The sequence below is a fragment of the Lactuca serriola genome, chromosome 1 (assembly GCF_051521515.1).
Source record: "Lactuca serriola cultivar US96UC23 chromosome 1, Lser_US96UC23_V15, whole genome shotgun sequence".
Taxonomy (NCBI): Eukaryota; Viridiplantae; Streptophyta; class Magnoliopsida; order Asterales; family Asteraceae; genus Lactuca; species Lactuca serriola.
In genome coordinates, this window is record NC_136408.1 from 12,481,658 (window position 1) to 12,504,773 (window position 23,116).

At 32.8% G+C, this 23,116-nt stretch overlaps 1 protein-coding gene across 1 annotated transcript; it reads left to right on the forward strand.

Annotated features, from left to right (window-relative positions):
- The first annotated feature begins 20,084 nt into the window (after positions 1–20,084).
- Positions 20,085–21,815, forward strand: SWEET1 (Nodulin MtN3 family protein). The gene is made up of 6 exons (XM_079039814.1): positions 20,085–20,278; positions 20,396–20,432; positions 20,606–20,701; positions 20,870–21,149; positions 21,231–21,350; positions 21,452–21,815. The coding sequence occupies exons 1-6, from the start codon at positions 20,236–20,238 to the stop codon at positions 21,647–21,649; spliced, it is 774 nt and encodes a 257-aa protein (XP_078895940.1). The 5' UTR covers positions 20,085–20,235; the 3' UTR covers positions 21,650–21,815.
- The last annotated feature ends 1,301 nt before the right edge of the window (positions 21,816–23,116 follow it).

Consider the following 23,116-nt stretch of genomic DNA (forward strand, 5'->3'; position numbering starts at 1 on the left):
GACTAATTATTAGTCTAGATTCATTATTAATTCAAAGTCTACTCATCTATAGCTGATAAGGGACAATACAATGTATGTTGTTTGGAAAGTCTACTTGAAACACTTCACTAAATCTAGCCTTGTCATCATCATTGTAACTAGATCAATCCACATAACGACTTGGAATCATTGATAAGTCTTGTTTATTGGATCATAATAATGATAATGAACTTAAAATAAGTTATACTTAAAGAATGGTAAGCATAACTCACTTACAAGTGGTTTAGTGAAAAACCGGACTTTACACGGGAAAAACTTCTAACCTAAAAGCTCTATTTCTTGCGGCTTTCTGATGCACCGAAGCTTCGCTACTAACCCTTAATAATTGCTAGAACAAGGCCTAGCCACCGTGTGTGTGTGTGTGTGGGGGGGGGGGGGGGGGGTTAGGAGAGATTGGAATGTAGATGTGTGAAGAAATGAGTGAAATTCAACTTATTTATAGGTTGCTCAGGGTGATTTCACATCATGAGACAAGCCTCTCACGCTATGAGCTTGTGTAGGCACCAAGGCTTCGCATGTGGTGTTGATACATCGCACCGGACGCAGGTAAAACTACAGATCTTCAAAAATACATAACTTTCGCATACGAGCTCCGTTTTTTTTTTTTTGACATTCTTTATATCCACATGTAGGTATTTTCGAGTACTATAACTTTCGTTTTGATCCCATCAGCTAATTCTTGACTAGTCTTAAATTTTAATAGTCTGAGAAGATTACACTGTATTTTTATCATTGAACTCCTATTAATGAGATCTTTAATTATCATTTAGATCATTTTGGCTCAAAATTGACCAATCTAACATTTGATTTCTGTGCCCTCACTGATGCGTTGAAACTTCGAAAAATCATAACTTCCTCAACTGAAGTCATATTTAAACGTTCTCTATTTGCATACTCTCGGTTTAACGAATACTATGACGTTCATTTAGATTACTAAGGCTAAAAATTAATTTATCAAAAATTCACTTTTAACAATACGCAGAGTCATGCTGGTTTATTCGCAAAACTTCGAAGAAACATAACTTTTTCATTCGAAGTCGGATTTTAGTGTTCTTTATATGTACAGAATCCTTGCGACATGTACTATAGCTTTTGTTAAGATTATTTGTCCTAAATAACTTCTATAAAAAAAGTTATTTTTAACGCTTATTATCTCTAAATTGACTAGCAAAAAAATGAAAGGTACCTAAAACACGGGTGTTACAGTTAATTGGTAGTCAATATAACATCTATTATGATATTTGAACCGGCTTTCCTATATATAATATGTGAATATTTGTTTTTCAAATATTTTGAAGTAGCATAATACATTATGAAGTCCAAAATTTACATTTTGGACAAGATTTTACATAAACTACAACTTGGTACAAACAATCGCCACAACTTATTCAAAAACATTGTGGCTATGCACTCTCGTTTGAGGATCAAACTGCTACAGCAATGTTCGCAAACAAATAAGTTATTACTTTTGTGGACTCAAATGTGATATTCAACCTAAGTTTTCATTTAATGAAGTGAAAAAAAACTCATGTATACTTGGTTGCTAATATATTATGGATAAAAATATAGAATATAAGTATTTTCAGTAGTACAAAGTACCTAACATATATCATTTTATTGTATTTGATTATGTAATTTAATAAATGTGTATTTTTACTAGTTTTTGATTGTTGTTCTATTGTATTGGATGTTTTGATTAATTTCAGAGTTTATATTTGGATTTTTACTAGTTTTTGTTTGTTGTTCTATTGTATTTGATGTTTTGATTAATATAAGAGTCTATAATAGATATAACTGTGTGACTTTGATTTTTTTTGAACAGCTGAGTTAGTGGTTAGAAGTTAGTATCACGAAATCATCAACGCTTGGATTAGAACTCGAGACCTACAATCTAAAAGAAAAAGTCTCTACCAAATGGACTAGTCTCACTCTACAATTATGTGACTTTAATTATATTTGGTTTATGAGAATTTCTTTGTTATTCCTATGATAAAATATTAGGTGCGAGAGTCATGTATTACATGAGTTTATTTATAAGAAAAATTAAATATGAAATTTTAAACATTGAGAAGTTTGAATTTATAAGAAAAATGAGAAAGATATTGAATTATTAAAATTAAAGTGTTTTTTCTCTTTTAAATTAAAAAAAATAATTTAGATAAATAAATAAAAAAAAACTAATAAGGCTTTAATTTAGTAATTTTGAAATTAGAATGAAAGTCCATTAAAACAATTGATATGCATTTATTACTATATTTAAATATTATATTAAATTTAATAAAATAGAAAAACCATAAAATGATATGTTGAATAAAAATAAATTTAAAATAACAACAAAATGAATGAAAATATGACATGTGCCTAAAAGATTTTTATTTATTAGAACAACTAATTAAATTTTAACATAGTCTAAATAAATTTATAAGTGGAACCCTATAAATTTGATATTAATAATAAAAATAAGATTATAGAATAAAAGGATTTAAGAGGCATGATAGCACACGTTTTTTGACCTTGGTCCATCAAAAACGAATAAATCCTTAAGAATCTACAAGACATCTAAATTGCATTTTCTCTAATAAAATGACAATGTTTGGTAAGAATCATAATCGATCTACAAGGTTGAGCAACTTTTGGGTCACACTTGCATTCACATAACTACCTTATCATGTCACATATAGAGATCGACAAATCAAATTAAATGGATGTTCCTTTCAATTGATAATTGAACCTAATAAAGTGCAACAAAAGTAATGTGATTCGGTTCTTAAATACAATCATTGAATATGAGTATTGGATTCTAATTTGAGTTTATGACTTTGCAAACATAACTTACCACAAGGGAGCAAACTATTTTCAACATAGTATTTTCAACATAAAAGTACAACCAAACCAATTTAATGTAATTTATCATATATTAGATATTAGCTTAAAATAGATTACAATTACTAGTTAAAAAAAATCCTTTTGCAAAAATAATTATATTTTCGTTGACCGTTCAAAAATCAAAATTAATTGTTTTTATTTTTCTGTTGAGGTTGTTTTTTTTTTTTTTTTTTTTTGTAACATTAGAGTTTCATTAAAACCTAACAAAAAGCTACAAAAAAAAAAGAATCACATAAGTTTTATGTTGTTATACGGGGTTTTTAAGTCAACCCACCGAAATGACTTATAGTTTCGTATTCCTAGGGGTTTTTTTAAAGTCAGCCCACTCAAATGACTTATAGTTTCATATTCCTATAATCCTATTATAAAACTATAAAATCAATAGGAGCCACATTTTTGGTTTCTTTGTTCCAAAATTGTAGTGTTGCGAAACCGAAATCACCCAAAAGGTGGTCATCGTCACAAATTCGAGACATTTTTTTGCAAAGAGTTTATCTTTAACAAATTCAACCACTCCAAATATTTTGTGTAATTGACAAAGTACAACCCACCAAAACCCCACCAATTCGCCAAATGATTACGAATCTCAACTGCAAGGGCATGTAAAGAACATATGATTTAACATACAAATGTCAGAGTCGCAAGTAGCACATCGTATCGTGTCCAAGTCAATATTGTGTATGTCAAGGGTACCCCTGACTAGAGGTTTATATAGCTTTATTCGCCAAGCTAAAATCTTAACCTTTATGTGAATAAGTTTATTCAATTTTGTTAGGGAATCATCAGGTATAAGCATATTTTTATTAATTACTTGTCTCGTAGAGGAAACTATATACTCAACAATAGCTTCCAACTCCTACTTTCACCTATCGTCTCGAGGTAGATAAGACCATTGCTTGTAAAAAAATCAACATATCATTGCATTGATCAATCCTCCCCCCCCCCCTACAAGGTCAACGCAATTGAGGTTCACTCAGCCATTGAAACTCAATTAGCAACAAGGGCATTATCCAAATTATCCAACCTAAAAACTCTAATAGACCGGGTTTTTAGAGGTTTATCCCACAACAAAATGTCTTCTCACAAAATGAGTTCTTCTTCCATTACCCACTTTACACAAATAAAAAGTGTGTAGATCAATACCTTTGTCTTAAAATTGCTTTTTGGCTCACAATATACCAACTCTTAGCCCTCCTAAGTGATAGACGAGGTTGTTGGAGTTCTAATTCTCGTTCGTACCATAAATGCTTTTAATGACTTGTACCTAAAGAACATTAAAGTTGTTTAAAATCTCCAATTCCAAGTTAGTTTACGTTCTTAGAAACTAGGAACCCATGAAGAAATTGTTTTGCGTCGAATCTAGTTGATTAATGATATTTTTTGGGGCATGAAAAAGATTCATAAAGCAAGTCTCTATACTAATACTGAGAAAGGATTTAATAACCGTGAGACAACCACCACTTGAAAGTAATTTTACTATCCAATTTGTGCCTCTAGATTTAAATTTATCAATCATAACTTTCCAACTTGTAATTTTTAGCATGATTGAACTGACGGGAAGATCAATATATGTGAACAGGAGATTTAATGTGGAACACCTAATAAATTCCAAACCGAGAGGCAAAGAAAACACATCATGAAAGTCTCATAATATTCCTTGCATGTTGACCAAATTTCCATGAAAATGACACCACCCACATAAAAATGAGAATATCGATGTCATATCTATCGATGCAAGCTCCACAAAACAAGGTAACATTGTTTTGCTTAGTTGGCTGATTATGTGGGCTAATTTAAATGGAATCTGCATCCTCCACCTTACGGTCCTTGAAATGACCTTAAGTAATTGATGACCCCATGAATTAATTATATCATGACGCACCCTTAAAAAGTGTTTAGCAACTTTCATCTACCTTTTTACTTACGTATCCATCAACCATAACCATCTGTGTAATAACCCACCTATTTCATCCCTAATTTGGTACATATTGAAAATAGTCACACACACATTCTGATTGTGAATGGGAATGGGAGCGATCAAAATTATTTTGGTTCAAGTGAAAATGGTCGCTAACACTTATGTCGAATATTCGACATGAATTTTGTGTTGACTTGACAAATCCATAAATAATGATCCAAAACAAACTTGAGAAAACCAAACAAATACAATACATACTACATAGGGTGTTACAGTCCAAGTAATAATAATTTTCAATATGAAAGGAACATAAACAAATAAACTTGCAGCCATGATCATACCATATATTTTAGCCTACCCATTAAGCATTTCAATAAAAAATGATTTCGGATCAAACCTCTTGTTAAAGAGGTGTGGACTAATTGTGTTGCTTTATTGCTAATATACCTACCTATCGTGGTATTCCATGTAATGATGCTTCTTCATTGGCATTTCATCAAATATTTTGTGTCTGTCAATAGTTGTTTTTTTATCATTTACCATACATGTTGATTACTACAATTCCCAAACACTAAACAAAAGTGTAATCCAATTTTGATTAATTTAGAATGCAATACCTTCACGGTGGTAATCATGGAAAGAAATGCACAATCTTAAAGAACCAATGTTATACATTTTAGTGGCATCCACTCATTTTAAGTAACTGGAATTTACATGGGAGTAAAATGAAATTTTACATTATGATCTTCTACAAGTTCATATTATGCATAATGCAAACATGTATAAGGCTAGCTTGATCCTAAATATGGCGAATGTAAGGGGTCAAGTTAGTTATGATTCATTATGGGATTAATGGGTAAATTGTAAGGTAGGGTTGAAGGGCATTGACTTAAAATCTAAAATAAAATGTAAAATTCATGTGTAATAGGAAACCTAATATAGAACTAGGAAGTAGTCAATTTATGAGGTCATGTTAGGATATCAATTTAGGCCAAGTTTAGGCTATGTTAGGTTATGTTGACATTCTTGGAACTAACTAAGTGTAAAGAATTATATTGAAACCGACCAATTAAGTTTGGGTTAGACATGGCCTCAAGGAACTTACCAAGTCAGTTATTCCACCTAGTTTCAATGAAGATATTTAATTTGATAGGAACCTAATTATTCCACCTAGTTTCCATCTTACGTGTACCCAATATAACGTTGTCCAAGAACACAAGAGAAAAAGACACTGAAAAAGAATCTGAGACATCCAACAACCAACCCAGCTTATCATCCTTTTCTACAAGAGACACGCCTTGCATCAAAGACAAAAACATGCCCCACTAGATATAAAGAGCTACTTAATAACCATATTTTCAATCATGATACAAGGTTCAGACTAACCAATCTAATATACTATTTTTTAACAGACTATAAAGTTAGGAATTTATTATAACATTGAATTCAGTTCTAGCTTATGTTTATTGAAATCATGGTTTTATTATTCATTTTTTGTAACATTTCAAGATTCATATTTTTTTTGAAATATTTTAGGGTTCATATTTTCATTATTATCTTTTTTATGTCAAGTTGTCAACAGTCAACGTAAATTTACTCTTAATTAAGGCTATTGGTATTGTCCATAAGGTCTTTACTCTAAATTTATGTCATTTGAGCATCACCTGATTGTCACTACATCACATCTACCATATCACAAATTGCAAAAAAAAATAAAAAAATAAATAAACACTACTCCACATCATCAATATATATTTTCTATTATTTACTTTAGGATAATCTTCACAATTGGTCCATGTGGTTTCCACAAATATCAAGTTTAGTCCCTAACTTTTCCAGTCTCATGGATGGTCCCCGTGGTTTTATTTGTCATCATGGTTGGTCCTTCACCCATATAAAATAAAACTTTTATACAATCTTAATTTTCTTTTATATTTTTCTTTCTGGTAAATTTAGAACTTATATAAATATTTATATGAATGTGAAATCAGAAAGGGCTTCTACCATCACCCCCACCACGAAGTACCACCATTACCAACACCCCTACTATCCACAACCCTAATTGTAGTTGTCGAAACCTTTGAAGCACCATAGGAAAAAATGAGAGGAAAACGAGTAAATCATTTGGGGAAAAGGACATCCATCACTTACTTTTGTCCCTATCCTGTCATATAAAAGCCTCTTCACACACACCTATTTCAACATGTGAACAACCCAAGTCCTCCTACGTCAGCTGCTAACACTTCCCTCTCAACCAATTATAATGGCTTTCTACAAACTTTCTGAGGCAGTTGTGTGAGATCACCACCACCTTCACCTTTAGAATCTTTTTTAGTTTTTCACTACATCATCAAAATTCAATGGTAGAGTCATTACCTTGTGTGGACATGAAAAAACATCTCAATCGGAGCTCTACTCTATATCCTGTTATTCCTCCTCCGATCTCGACATGCATAGTACCAAAAATGTTGTCATCCCTAACATTGAGTTTGACCACCTGCCTACAAACTCAATCACCATTGCCACCACAATCCCTCCTAGTAAAATTAATGCATTCTCACACCAACGGGGTCATCATCTTCGTATTTCCGCTTCTTCAACAAAGACGTTGACCCATATCTAACGGAAAATAAGTTCATCCTAAATTTCCTAGAGAAATTAGTTCTGGATGTAGAGATTAATGATTCAAATGCTAGCATATACATCATGGCAATGACGGATAAGAAAGGGGAGTTCAAAAGAGGAAGAATTCAAGGGGTGGGGTTTTGATTGCACCCTATAAGGGTTCAATTGGTAGGTGAAACTGAATTGTAATTGATTTGGGAAAAATGTAAATAAGCATTAAGGAATGAGAGTTGTAGTAGGGAAGAAGGGTGGTGGTGGTAGCTAATGACATAGCAGAGGGAAGGTTTGATGAAGGCTTAATTGAGTGATATTTGGAGGAGGAAGAGCAAGGGTAGAAGGGTAATGACCTTCCGATAGGGAAGGCAGGATAAAGGTTTTTTTATTTTTTATATTAAAATCATTTATGGAAAACATATAATAAAGGGTAAATTACATGAATCATCCCTCGTGCAGGTGCCAAAACGCACTTTCAGTCCCTATTTTTAAAAATGAACTCGAACCATCCCTCATTTTGTTTATAACTTGCACACTTTGTCCATGATATGTGGTTTTATAGTTCAAACTACATAATTTGTTGCAAACTGCTAAAGTGGGAATGCAAAAGTTTCATCCCACTAGTGTCGCTACTACTCCTGTCATAGCCATTCATCAAGGTAAGGGGAATAAAAGCAAGGTTGTCGCCCAACCCAATTGGAAATGGAAAGCACACATTGGATAGTCTAGCGGTGGGTTAAAGGGTAAAACCAATTATGAAGTTCTTCATATCAATGATCCGAATGAGGCCATTTGTTTTCACTATAGCCAAAAGGGGCATTGGAAGAAAAGTTGCCCAAAATACCTACAAGAAATGAAAGAAGGGAAAGGCAAAGTTTTTGGTTCTTCATCAGGTATGTATACGATCGAAATGAATAATACATAAATTTCTAATTATTGGGTCCTTGATAAAGGATGTTGTTTTCATATTTGTTCTGATATGCAGGGACTAAGGAAAAGTGAGAAATACTTGTAATCACATGTATGAAACTATTGTGTGTTTGAATAATTTGGGCAATGGTCTATATAATATTCATTCTTCTAATAGTTTAGACAAAGCATTCTTATGGCATTGTCGTTTTAAGGTCCCATTTTGCATAACAAAATTTTCATTTTTAATTAAAATGGTAATGTCCTAAATATACTAATAAATTTCCATTTTCAAACCATCAACTCCGTACAGCCATATTTTCAAAACCAATAAGAGTAAATTGTATTTTCCAAACATCAGAGTAAAAAAAGATATAATTAGTGTGGAAAAGCCACCAGGGGATGACGTGCAGTCAAGATGGGCCCTTCCTTTTGGATGTAGAACTACTTGAAAATGTTAAACCAAAAAACTGTAAGCAAAAAAGCTTAGTGAGTTCTAGAAATTACCACATACAACACATATACCACAAAAATGGTTGTAACTGGTCTAAATTAACCCTGAGTCTGCATTGACTCGGAGCCCGGATCGACTCTATCGGGTCCATATCCACCCCGGGTCCATATCAACTTCGAGTCTGTATCGACTCTATCGGGTCCATATCAACCCACATTCATATAACATACATGCATAAACCAAGAGTAACATGCATACAACAAGAGTAATGAAGAAAACATGCACAAAACGACACCTAATGTCCTATAGTATAGTGAAAAGACACACTTTTCTGATGAAATCAATAGCTAACATCTTTCACGGCCAACGAATGTATGATAAACACCTGTTATTAAAACCATACAAGGCAAACCCTTAGTTTACCTGCTAAAACTAGAAATTTGACCAAAAGTCAACGGTCAAGGTCAAAGTCAATAGTCAACATCACCAACATCTGACACTCATGTCATAACCAGCCCATCTCACGTTGTGAGAACACACTTAGCCTGATCCCAAACTCAATCATGCTTGAATTCATCCAACTCAGTTACAGACAACTAAATCCGCAAACACCACGATGTGGACCTTCCTTGGTCACATCATGAACACATCAATATAAAATAGTCAAGGATTCCTCCATCATTACCTCGTGGGACACTCCATACCACGTCGTGACCACCAACAGGAGACGCATCTTAATGGATTTAGTTCATAATCCATTAAGCCTTATACTCCAATTTTTCAGAAAGCTTTTAAGGACTCGAAAGGCTCATAAATTGTCAACTTTATGGAAATGTATGAACCATGCATGTCCTTTACCCAAACTAGGTCAAAAGGCAAGAATATGACCTAAAACTCATGCAAATCTCCCAAAAGTCAACCACATTCTAGATCTAAAATGTAACGTCCGGTCTTCAGGTAAATTTCCTTGAACTCTAAGTGGATATTGATTTTGTGCATGGGCCTAGTACGCTGGGCGTAAGCATGGTATGTTGGGTGTACCATGGCAAAAATTGGACACAGGATTTTCCCCCTAGTACAATGGGCGTATATATGGTACATTAGGCATACGTAAGTCGAGGGAAAACCCTAAATTTTAGGGTTTGGATCTAATTTAAGAACCTAATGCCCTAAGTTTCTCTCATTATCGGCCTACATTGTCCCACAAAAGCATTGTCTCGAAATCGTAACCCATTTTTAGAGAGTTTAGATCCTTTTGTGTGTTTTTGTGTGCGTTTGGGGTGTGTCTATTGCAGCTTGTGATGGGTTTTGAGCATTCTAACACTCCTATGGTGTGCATGGAACCCTATGTGCCTTGGATCTATGTTTCCATTATTATACATGCAAATATAAAAAATTCCAAAGCATCATCCTAACTAGCATATTATGAAGCAACTATACTACGAAAGTCTAGGTAGATGACATACCTTTTGATGGAGCTTGAAGTCTTGAACCTTTAAGAGCTTAGCCCCAATAGTGTGGAAGCCTCAAATGGAATCACACAACACCACCAAAAAATGGAGTAACTTGAGAAGAAGGTTACTTTGGTTCTCCCTATGAAATCGGCCCTTGCCCTCACTATGTGTATCCACTCGTGCCATTTCATGAACCATGGGATCCTTTATATAGTGTGGCTCATTAGGGTTACACCATGTAAACCCTAATGTGCATGACTTTCCAATTCCTTCATGATCCATGGGTTTTAACCTCCATGGAGTATCCATGGGTTACCACATGGGTTAAGCCCAACATGAAGGACAATGGATCACAAGCCCACATATAGAAGAATGAATGATTTACATAATCTATCCCCAAAAATATAAAATTCATAAAAATCCGATTCACATGAAGGAGATATGAATCTTATAAAATATAAAAGTTAGTCACATAGTTAAAACTATTAACATTAAACGATATGGAGATAATGGTTGACTTTTAGGTAAAGTCACCAGCAGGAAAATCGTAGTACTCTTTAAGTTAGGAATTTGGGTAAAAGGAACACCAAAATCGGAGTTCGTATGATAGAGTTATGATTTTAATAAAATCATTAAATAATTTAAAAATAAGGGCTAAAAATTAAAGTCGGAATTCGCCAATACAAACTAAAGGATAGTTGTAGTACCCGTCGAGAGCTACGCGTGGATATAAAGAACGTCAAAAATGGAGTTCGTGTGAAGAAGAATTAAATTTTGAAGTTTTGCGAGAAGCGTCCGACGCAAAAGGTACGCGCGCCATACACGTGTTTCTAGAAGGGGGTATGATGCACCAGCAAGAAATGGACACGTGTTAAACAAGCAATGGAGCTACGTTGCAAGGGCGTGGCGTGCACTCATAGAGCCTACCGATGCTCATTTCTTCCTAACTCCAAATCTGTTTCCTTTCTCTCGTTCTCTACTTCGAAATTCCCTTCTACAATCCTAGAAAAGTTATCATTTATGTTTTCTAGTTGTTAGTAAGTTAGTTCTCAATCCCGATCGATCTCGAGGTGATCTTCGAGTCCCAAGTCCCAATTCTACCCTAATTTAGTTGTTTCACACTTTAGAAGTGAGTTCATGGCCTTTTTTCGTTCGTTTTATAAAATAGGGGGAATACATGCTTATCAAAAGGTTTTATAAAATTTTTATGTCATAAATATCAAATCATTTTATAAATCTAGATTGTAACACCCCGACTCTCAGGTATTAATTTTACAACTTTATTTTCGTATTGGATGCCCTGACTTGTCGAGTAGGAATGTTTTGGCCATGTGTTTAAGTGATCAACTCGTCGAGTCAGAGGAATGACTCAATGAGTTGGAGCTGGAGGATGAAACCTTAATTTCTGAGGTTTTGCACCATATTTAAAGTGTCATTTGCCTTCCTTACAGCCTCCTTTGAGTCCAGAAATCCTAAAACACGTTTTTCTCTCTTGTTGTGTGATATTAAGCCTTGTGGTGGATTGTGGAAGGAAGATATTGAAGTACTCAAGCTTGGAACAAGAGGAAGGTTGTAAATCCGAGTTCTTCTTCATCTTAGCATCATTTTTGAGGTAACAAGTTGTTACCTTGACCTTATTATATCTAGATCTATGCATGTATGAGATTAGGGCCACTTTGGCTATGTTGATATGTTATTTGGGGTATTAGGCATGATCTTAAGTTGCAACTTCAGATCTAGGTTTATCTTGGTCTGCAAGATCAAAAAGTTTAAGCCTTTAGTGAGTTAATACCTTCTTCTTCCCTTAGAACCTTTCTTTAGCTTGATTTGGGCCATTATCACCTTGCATGTACGTAAAGTTTGCAACTTTACGTAAGAAGTATGCCTTAGGAGCTTGGATTTGCATTATGAAGCTTTAAAGTGGCTTAAAAATCGGTTGGATGGAGAAAGGACTAAAGGGACTCGACGAGTTGCATGGCCAACTCGGCGAGTCCAATGAAGATTGTCGTGCAATGATTTCTGCATGGACTCGGTGAGTCAGCTAGGGTTTTCCCGACATTTGGACACGCATGAACTCGGCAAGTTGCAAGGAAACTCGACGATTCAATGGGGGATTTCACAACTTCTTGAGTTCAGGAAGGACTCGACGAGTCGGTGAACTGCACTCAACGAGTCGGGTCAACATGGACTGTTGACCTTGACCATTGACTGGGACTTTGACCAAGGGTTGACTAGTTGATTTCTAGGGTATTTTGGTTAATTGGAAATTTATGGAAATGGTCCTATGGTAAATATAGGTGGTGGAGTTCGTGGTCGTGGTTCAACAGTTTGAGATTATCACATCGATTCTACAGTTGAGAGGTGAGTTTTCCTCGCTATACTCAAGGGTCTAAGGCACCAAGGCCAACCCTTTTGGATTTCTATCCTGATATGTTACATGCTCGAGTATTGTATGATCCGTTAGAACAGTATCCTGGTAGCTAGGATGTTATATGTTGTTATGATCCATTAGATCAGTATCCTGGTAGATAGGGTGTTATATGTTGTTATGATCCGTTAGATCAGTATCCTGGTAGATAGGATGTTATATGTTGCTATGATCTGTTAGATCGGTTTTTCTGTCTATAGACTGTTATGTGATGAGCTGATATATGTGCACATTTTTGATTGGTGGTTGAGGCTTATCTGCTTTGTGCAAAAGCCAATAGACTTGGGCATTCCAACCCGATGGTTGTGGATCGTGAGTATTCCATCCCGAGGATGACTGGACTCATAGTATGTGAGCATCCCAACCTGTTGGTTGTGCAACTGGGGTATTCCATCCCAAGGATGATTGGACCCATAGTATGTTGGCATTCCAATCGGATGGCTGAGGGCCTAGGGTATTCCAACCCGATGGTTGACTGGACCCATAGTATGTTGTTCGTGATTATATGTATGTTGTTGTGTGTATGAGTATTTTGGGGGAACTCACTAATCTTTGGGCTTACAGTTTTCGTTTTGGTTTCAGGTACCTCAGATGATCGTGGGAAGGCAAACGTGATCGTACAGCTCCTCATGTTTATGACTTTGTTTCTGGGATACTCTGATAATATACTATTTTGAAAACAAATTTTGTAATGCTTAATGGTTTTGAAATGTTTTTAAAAGTTTTAAATTGGCTTGAATTTAATGGTTGCTACATAGATGCCTTAGGATAACGTAGCTATAAATACTATGCCTAGTTGTAAGTGATGATATTGTGCTTAAGAATTATGATAGTCTAGGAATAAATAATACCTAGATGTTATAAGTAAAATGCCTTAGGATATTAGAACTGTAGATACTATACCTAGATTTAAGTTATGATTTGTGTCAAAAAGATATGATGCCCGATAATCTAGGATTAAGTATTACCTAGATGTTACAATTGCCAAATCCCTATAAAACTTTAAATACCTAGGAGTTATGTTATACAAGATTTAGGATATGCGTTATACTTAATTGTTACGTTGCCTAAATATCCTGTTAAAATAACCATAATTAAGGTATATATATGACAATTTATATATATCAGATAATTATGAGATCATAAATATAATTATCATATATATATATATATATATATATATATATATATATATATATACATCTTAATATATGTATATATACATCACACTATCTTTGTATATACCTCTTCTGGGTATATATATATATATATATATATATATATATATATATAGATCATTTGATGATATATATACCCAGAAGAGGTATGTACAAAGATAGTGTGATGTATATATATATATATATATATATATATATATATATATATATATATATAGGGGTGATTAAGGAAAGATAAAAGATAAATAAATGTTTTTATTGTCTAAATCTAGTGTAGAGATGCATAGAAAACCCAAAAAGTTTCTCGTATTCCATTTGGTATCTTTATGTGGTAGCAAAATACACTTTGGATATTATGACATAAACTCGTCTTTTAGGTGCTAAACCATCTGCCTTCCTCATTCAACATAATCAAAAAGTAGGTATTGCTACTGGTGCTAAGCTATTTGATTTGGAAACTTATCTTCGATTAATTTACTTAGCTGTTGCACGACCTGGTCTTGCATATTCAATCCATATTCTATCTTAATTCATGCAATGTCCTCATGTAGAACATCGAAAGGCTGCATTGAGGGTGGTTTGCTACTTAGGCTGTGTTTGGCGCGCCACAGCTAGCGGATAAGCTAGCTTATTTTTCAAACTCTTTAAGTTGTCATGTTTGGCAAGCCAAAAAGTAGCTTATAAGCTAGTTAGATTAGCTTTTAGGAGCTTTTTTAAAATTTTCCAAATATACCCTTAATTAATTATAGAAACATATTATTTTAAATGTCCTTTCAAGTCATTTTATATTTTTCAGCAAGTTTTACCAAACGACATTTTTTATCAGCTAACTTTTCAGCTATCAGCTAGCTTTTCAGCTAACAGCTAGATTTTTAGCTCGTGTGCCAAACATAGCCTTAAAGTACTCTTGGACAAGGAATTTTCTTGAAGGAAATTAACAACCTGACCTTGGTAGGATGGTGTGACTCGGATTAGGTTGCTTGCCCGATCACACGACGCTCTTTATCCGGTTGGATTGCATATTTTGGTAACTCACCAATTGCGTTGAAGACAAAGAAACAACCCACAATTTCAAGATCCTTTATTGAAGCAAAGTATCCATCTATGGTTGCAATTACTTGTGAGGTCAAGTGGCTAAAAGGTTTGTTGAAATGCTTGGGAATTCAACATCAACAACCAGTTACTCTTCTTTACTGTGATAGTCAATCTACAATTCATATTGCTAAGTGTTTTAGATAATGTTTATATATTTTTTGTTTGAATTGTATAGATAGATGTTAGTTCTGATTTTTAGTGTTTTTAAGATGTATTCATACAAAAACTCAATCGAATGAAATCAAGTCCTTTTGACCCATTATTTTTTCATAATTACCTTATATTCATGAATTACAGTATAACTAAAATAGACAAGGGTAAAAAATCTTATGCCATGTTCAAAATTGAAAATTTGATATATATATATATATATATATATATATATATATATATATATATATATATATATATATATATATATATATGGAGATGATCAATTGAGAACACCTAAAAGGTTGAGAACGCGAGAACGGTTCTGGACCAATCATTATTTAATGATATATTTGTAATTATGTCATTTAAGTAATATTAGATTTTTATTTGCCTATAATCATGGGATTTTGGTACTAATTTCCATAATTATAAAAAATTACTAATTTAATTTCTTTTTTCTTATTGTTATTAATAGATATAAAAATCATTATAATTACTATATTTTCTCAATGTAAAATAAACGATATTTCCTTCTTTTAGCGACGTTAAAAAAATCAGTAATTTAATTTCTTAAATTTTATTTTGTGAATGAACCAAACATTAATAAATTCATCGATTATCATCTATTTCTAAAACACATTTTTTGTGTTTTGGACCATCTTAATGAATCAATATCAAACAACTGAAAATTTTATAATATTATCAAAATATTCATTAAAACTTTAATCAAATTCCTACATAAAATATAAATTCATAGCATTTCATTCATCAATGATTAAAGTTATAATATTAAATTAATACATTTCCAAATTTGTATTCGTAAATGAGTATAACACAAATTATAGATAAATATCAATAAAAGTTTTAATAGTAAACAAATAAAACACATTTATAATCATAAATGAAAAAAAATCTCAATGTGTTAATATATTTGTAATCATAAATGAATATAATACATTTCCAATTCTTCCAACAAAGATGTTTTTGTCGGGTTTCAGACAATCTACATTGTACTCATCATTCATCCTTATAATCTTTTAGTTCATCTATATCAACTCGGTCGATCTACATAAAATCAAAGGAAAATTTATATATTATTGTCCACAAAATGCTTAACTCATTAACCAGGTTCAATTTTAATCAGAAATGAATAAGTGTCCACAAAGTGTTTAACTCGTTAACCAAATACAATTTTAATCGGAAATAAATAAAGCATGGTTGTAAGAGAAAATGACAAAAATAGCCAATTACACTAATTGCATTACAAAAATAGCCAAAAAAAATCGAGATTACATATATAACCACCCATTTCGCAGATGAGAAGGTCCCATCTGCGAAATGGGCTTCTCATCTGCGAAAGTACAAGTGCCTAAAGCACAGTTGTGCTTTAGGCACTTGTACTTTCGCAGATGAGAATTTTTTTTTTTTTTTAATTTTTTTCGGTATAAATAGGGGTAATTTCGCAGATGGAGAAGGTCCCATTTGCGAAATCCTCTGATCCTATCTGCGAAATGATGCAATTTTTTTTTTTTTTTTTTTTTAAGTTTGAATATGGAATGAATTGGTTTGACTACGAAATGGGCTTTGCTATATAAAAACTTTTGTAGAAAAAATATCATTTTGTGTAGAGATAGAGAGTATTTCACAAACAAATAACAACCAAAATGATATTTTTTCTACAAAAGTTTTTATATAGCAAAGTCCATTTCGTAGTCAAACAAATTCATTCCATAGTCAAACTTTAAAAAAAAAAAAAAAAAAAAACAAAAAAAAAAAAAATTGCATCATTTCGCAGATAGGATCAGAGGATTTCGCAGATGGGACCTTCTCCATCTGCGAAATTACCCCTATTTATACCGAAAAAATTAAAAAAAAAAAAAAAAAAAATTCACATCTGCGAAAGTACAAGTGCCTAAAGCACAACTGTGCTTTAGACACTTGTACTTTCGCAGATGAGAAGCCCATTTCGCAGATGGGACCTTCTCATCTGCGAAATGGGTGGTTATATATGTAATCTCGATTTTTTTTGGCTATTTTTGTAATGCAATTAGTGTAATTGGCTATTTTTGTCATTTTCTCTGGTTGTAATCATTAACAAAAAATAAAATATACTAAAACTTAAACAAAAAACAAATATACTTAAATGAATAAATCCATTCTTAAAACCTCTTGATACACTCAAGACCCAAACTTTCTTAGTGAGGCCATACACATAGAAACAAAGATATACACATAGAAACAAAGAAAGATGCAACTAATCATATTCAAATGCGGATTTTACCACTTTAAAGTTATATATGTTCAAAACATAAAGCGTTAAGGATATAATTATTCCAAACATCATGTTTGAATAACACCATAAAATTATAATATAGTTCTCTTTGTTAATGATTAAACTCAAAAAATATTGTCTTCACAAATGATTATTACCAAAATAATCGGATAAGTTTACAATATAAACATTATTTGGTGAAAATAATGACACAAACATATACATCTTTACAAATGATTATAACTAAAAACAATTCAAAATCCTTGATGAAATATAAAGAATTCATTAAAAGTTTTAATTCAAGAATAAAAGAGGTTTATAATTAGTTTAGGAGTCTATTATCTTTGTATTTTTTGCTTTAGAATTCCCTTTGTGATTTCTCTTTTTTTTTTACAGGTTACTCCTACTTTTCTAAAAATTAAATATCTTTATTTAAAAAAGAAACAAAACATTTCATGAATTAAAATGTACTGAACAAACAAAATTCATCTTACAGTAGCATGTATCTCTCAACATCAACAATCATTTTCCTTAATTTTGAATTACTGAAAACCTAAAAAAGTTACGACTATTAATTCTGATTGATGCAAAACTTCAGTTAAATGGAGATTCCTATATTGATTAAAATTAAACAACAATTAATAGAATGGAAATTTGAAACCACAGATACTAGACAACAATACACATACCTTTGGCAGTCTTTGTTCACGACATCGATAAGAAATAAAATTGAAGCCCTAATTGCGCATATAAATTGAACTAGACTCTGATTTAGTATTTGTTGTTAAAAATCCAGCATGACGCAATTGAGTGGTAGAAAGTGTAGTCGACATAAACACCTGAAAGAGGAGTTGGTGATAGTTCTGAAGATCGATCGGGGCGGTGGAGAAAACGAACCATGGGTGCGACTTGGCCACTGAGGTGAAAGGCGGCACCTTGGGTGGTGGTGACTGTTCAGAAGTTGTCAACGGTTGTCGAGTTACGTTGGGACAATGATGGTGATGGTGGTGTACATGGATGGGGGTGGATTGGTAGTGCACCACTTTTGCTGAAAAGAGGTATGGGATCAATGAAGAAAAGCATGAGTTAGGGTCCTCTTGGAGCATACAATCGTAGCTATAAAGAGGTAAGCGGAGACGAGTGTGGCTGGTTTTTTAGCCTAAGAGTATTTGGGTGTGGGCAACAGGATATAACACCAAATTGGTGTCACCTCATCCATAACACCAAGGGGGAAATAGTGTTCCAGATGTTATAGCATGTTAAGAGATAGAGAGAGAAAATAGAGAAAATTATTTGATTGGTTGATAAAGGAGATAGCTAATCATTTTTCTTGTTTTATCTCGTCCTCGTTACCACAAGATTCATCATAACGAGATTCAACAAGTTGGGGGGCGGTGTTCCCTCCGTTATGACACCGTTGAGGCATGTCATATCAGCATGTTACTTCTCGTTTTTGGCCCATACCGCATGCTCTAATAAAAACATTTTTATTTTCTTATAATCATGGGATTTTAGTACTAGTTTCCATAATAATAAAGATATCCTTAGATAATTAGAGAGAGAGAGAGAGGAGTAGAATCATGCTCCAATTATATTTTCAATGACATGCAGCACCCCCAACAATCCCAAATAGCTTCACCACTAATGAAACATGTTACGTTGTCATGTCCAGTCACTTTTATTATTTTTCATGCTACTCTTTACATTGTACTATACCAAATATTTATCTCTCAACTTCGAATACCAACTTAATCCTCAGAATATATTTTCGAGATCAATTTAACTATATGTAATCCTAACCAATATTTCTGTGCGTAGAATCATGTTCCAGGTATATTTTCAACTCTTACAAAATTATGTGAAAGAAAAATAAGAAAATAGAAATAAAACTGAATGTCATTTTCACACAAACCAAGAAAAGCGGTGAGATGCGGATATCATCATCACTTGAAATCGGATAAAACTAAATTTCATTTACACCCCCTTAATGTTTAGCTTACTATTCAAACTTTTAATTTTTCTATTTAGTTTTACACTTGCTATCTATAAAAATATATGTCATTTGTTACCCGTCTATAAGATTCATAAAATACCATAGATCATTTTTTTTACTAAGGAGACTAAAAATCACGAAAAAACAACAATGATGTATATACAAATTAGTGTACATTAAAAATATATTGTCGTCAAATTCTACTTGATACGACGTCTCCAAACCATATTGATAAACCCACAACTACCATGTAAGAGACTTTTAAACATGAGACGTTAATAATTTATAAAATACTAATTTGAATCTTTATCTTGTTGTGTTTTTATAACCCTAAGTAGCAGCAAGTTAATAATACTTTTGAATAGATACAAGGGCAGAAAATGTGTCGACACCAATAATTGTAGGGCTGTATATTAATAAACATGTCAAAAAGCATCAAATGGTTCTTTGGTCCTCGAAATTTTGGAATGAATGTATTTCACTCGCATGGAATGGTTTACGTGGAACACGGAATGAATTTTTTTTTTTTTTTTTTTTTTATAAATAATAATTTTATTTTTTGGTTTTAGACGAATTTAGAAATAAATAACAAATTGCTTGTAATGATGAACTTCAATTTGGTCCCATATATTTAAACATGAAACAAAATTTCATCAACTGATTTCTCAAATTCCATCTCACAATAATTTGCAGTGTACGGACACACTCTCCTTCCATTTTAATTTCTCTCTCTACACAGCAGTTGAAAGGAGGTTACCATATATTTGGGTTTTCTATATAAATCACACTTTCTACTTCATTCATTATCTCTGAAACCAAATCCAAATCCAAACAACAATGGGCGCCGTTTCTATTTTGCATACAGTTTTTGGCATTTTCGGTGAGTGTTCTTCCTTGATTCATGAATATTCATCTGTTTCTGGTTTGCTTCACATTCACATACAGTGCAAACAAATTTTTGTTGATTGATTTCCGTTTGTGTGATTTTGGAAAACAGGAGATGCAACTGGTCTGTTCCTCTTCCTCGCACCAACGTAAGCATTTCAACAATTTTCAGTGAAAACGGGGAACAATTTCTTCTGTTTATAAACACAAATCTGTGAAAACACCAACCATTTCATCAGTTTTCTGTCGATTAAAGTTTATAAACACACAGATCTCTATCTCTCTCTACGTAGAAATTGATTAATTTTTGATGTGCGTGTAGGATTACGTTTAAGAGGATACTCAAGAACAAATCAACCGAACAGTTCTCAGGGATTCCCTACCCCATGACCTTGCTCAACTGCCTACTCTCTGCCTGGTAATTCCTCATTTTCATCTTCTCTATTCAAATTCCGTGAGCAAAAACACTTTATCGCGTTCACGAATCTCTCACTTGTTCGGTCGAATTAGTGAATACACAATGGAAGAATCTAGTTTCAATTCCGATGAATACGTGAATTTACTGTTCTAGTTTTGGTATTATCAGGTATGGACTACCATTCATTTCGAAAAACAACACACTGGTGACAGTTATCAACGGAACAGGAGCAGTGATCGAGTCTATCTATGTGTTGATTTTCATACTACACGCACCGAAGAAGGAGAAGGCGAAGATCCTTGGGTTGGTCACCTTCGTTCTCGCCGCCTTCTCTTCCGTCGCCTTAGTTTCCGTTTTTGCACTCCACGGCAAGACTCGCCGGTATTTCTGCGGTTTCGCCGCCGCCATTTTCTCCGTCATCATGTACGGCTCGCCCCTCTCCATCATGGTATGTATCCATTTCTCCGATCTAATTCCAGCCCTTTCTTCACCGGTTTTTTTTTACATCAATTTCCGACGAAATGTGCAGATGACAGTGATCAGGACGAAGAGTGTGGAGTACATGCCTTTTTTCCTGTCATTGTTTGTTTTCTTGTGTGGTACATCTTGGTTTGTATTTGGACTACTCGGAAACGACCCTTTTGTCTATGTAAGCCCTTCATCTTTCATTTGATTTCTAATTACAGACCTTCGAATTAATTGTTCTATCTATTATATGTTTTACTAGTTGAAATCCAAATCAAATTGCAGGTATGCAACGGATTCGGAAGCGTATTAGGTGCACTTCAATTGATTTTGTACGCCATTTATAGAAAGAACAAGGGAGGACAGAAGGACGATAAACCAGCGGCCAATGAAGGCGGCAGCTCCGCCATGGAAATGGGGTTCGTCAATGGGAAAGAAAAGACCACCGCCGAACAACCACAGCAGGATAACAATGGAGTGTAAAGGACTCGCCCTGTCGTCGAATCGTACGGATTCTGGATTCATATGTTTCTTGTTTTCTTTTTTGTTAGGACGAAGTTTGTTTTTACTTTTTAAAAATTAAAATGATACATGTTCATGCGGTTTGGCGGTGAATCTTGCTTTATTAAATGGTTTATAATTTTTCAAATCCGTATCATCAGATTTTGAATGAATATTGACAAGATTCTTTATGAATTTTACACTAAATTGTCTTCGGTATCTAAATCTTATAATGTTGTAATTAATTAATTTTGGTCACTTACATATAATTATTACGATAAATTAGACTTCATTTATTTAATATAACACGTAACACGCATTTCATTAGAAAAACGTTTTTAACTACGTTAATGATGTTATTTTAGTGATAGTGAAAATGAAAATCAAGAAAATAAGCATGAAAACGAAATTCATACCCCAATTTGGCATGTACCTTGTCATGCATATACGGTTTAACTTTGTCATGTCGTAAATGTAGTCCTTAAAACATTCTGATTCTATGGAAATAAAAAAAAAATTAAAAACATTTGGTTAATTAAAATTTTGGGTTTACTTGTTAAAACAAAAAACATAAAGATCACTTCAAATAATACCAAAAATTCACAAAACAATTTAAATTTTGGATAATTCTATTTTCACATATCGTAACCGGAAATAAGAAAATTTTGTCTATTCTACACGGGTTTAGGTTGATTAAAAAAAAATTAAATATCAAAATGTAAATAATAAATATTTTTTAAATAAAATTTTAAAATAAAAAATAAAAAATATATATTAATTACAATTTACTATCATATTTATTACATTTAATATTTTATATATATATATATATAAATATTATGTGGCTTTTTTATTTTAAAATTTGGAAAAACCCAGAATTTAATATGTGGACATTATTTATTTAAAAAATACAATAAAATAACAATATCAAAACTTATAAGATATTGACATATGACAAAATTGATTTTTATTTATTATAATAAATTTTCAGGTAGTTTCTTTTTTGCTTGTCCCTTAGTTGTTGTGTGGGCCATAAAATGTTTAAATGATAGATAATGCATGTGAGGAATTAGTGTTGAATATATAATAATCTTTTAGATCAAGTTTATAGAGCTACAATAAAATTTAGTGTTGTGCTATAACTATCGCTTTAACCAAATTTACTCCCCTAAACTCAATATAATCAATTTTTTAACAGTTGATTTGACATCATTGTTTTTTTTTATTTTCTTTTTTATTCTTTATTTTTTTGATATTTGATTTGACATTATTAGACTTTATATATATATATATATATATATATATATATATATATATATATATATATATATATATATATATAGACAAAACTGCACGAATGGTCCCTGTGGTTAGCTGAAAATTGTCATTTTGGTCCAAAAAAGTTTGGACTAGCACCAGAGGTCCAAACTTTTCATTTTGTTGCGAGTT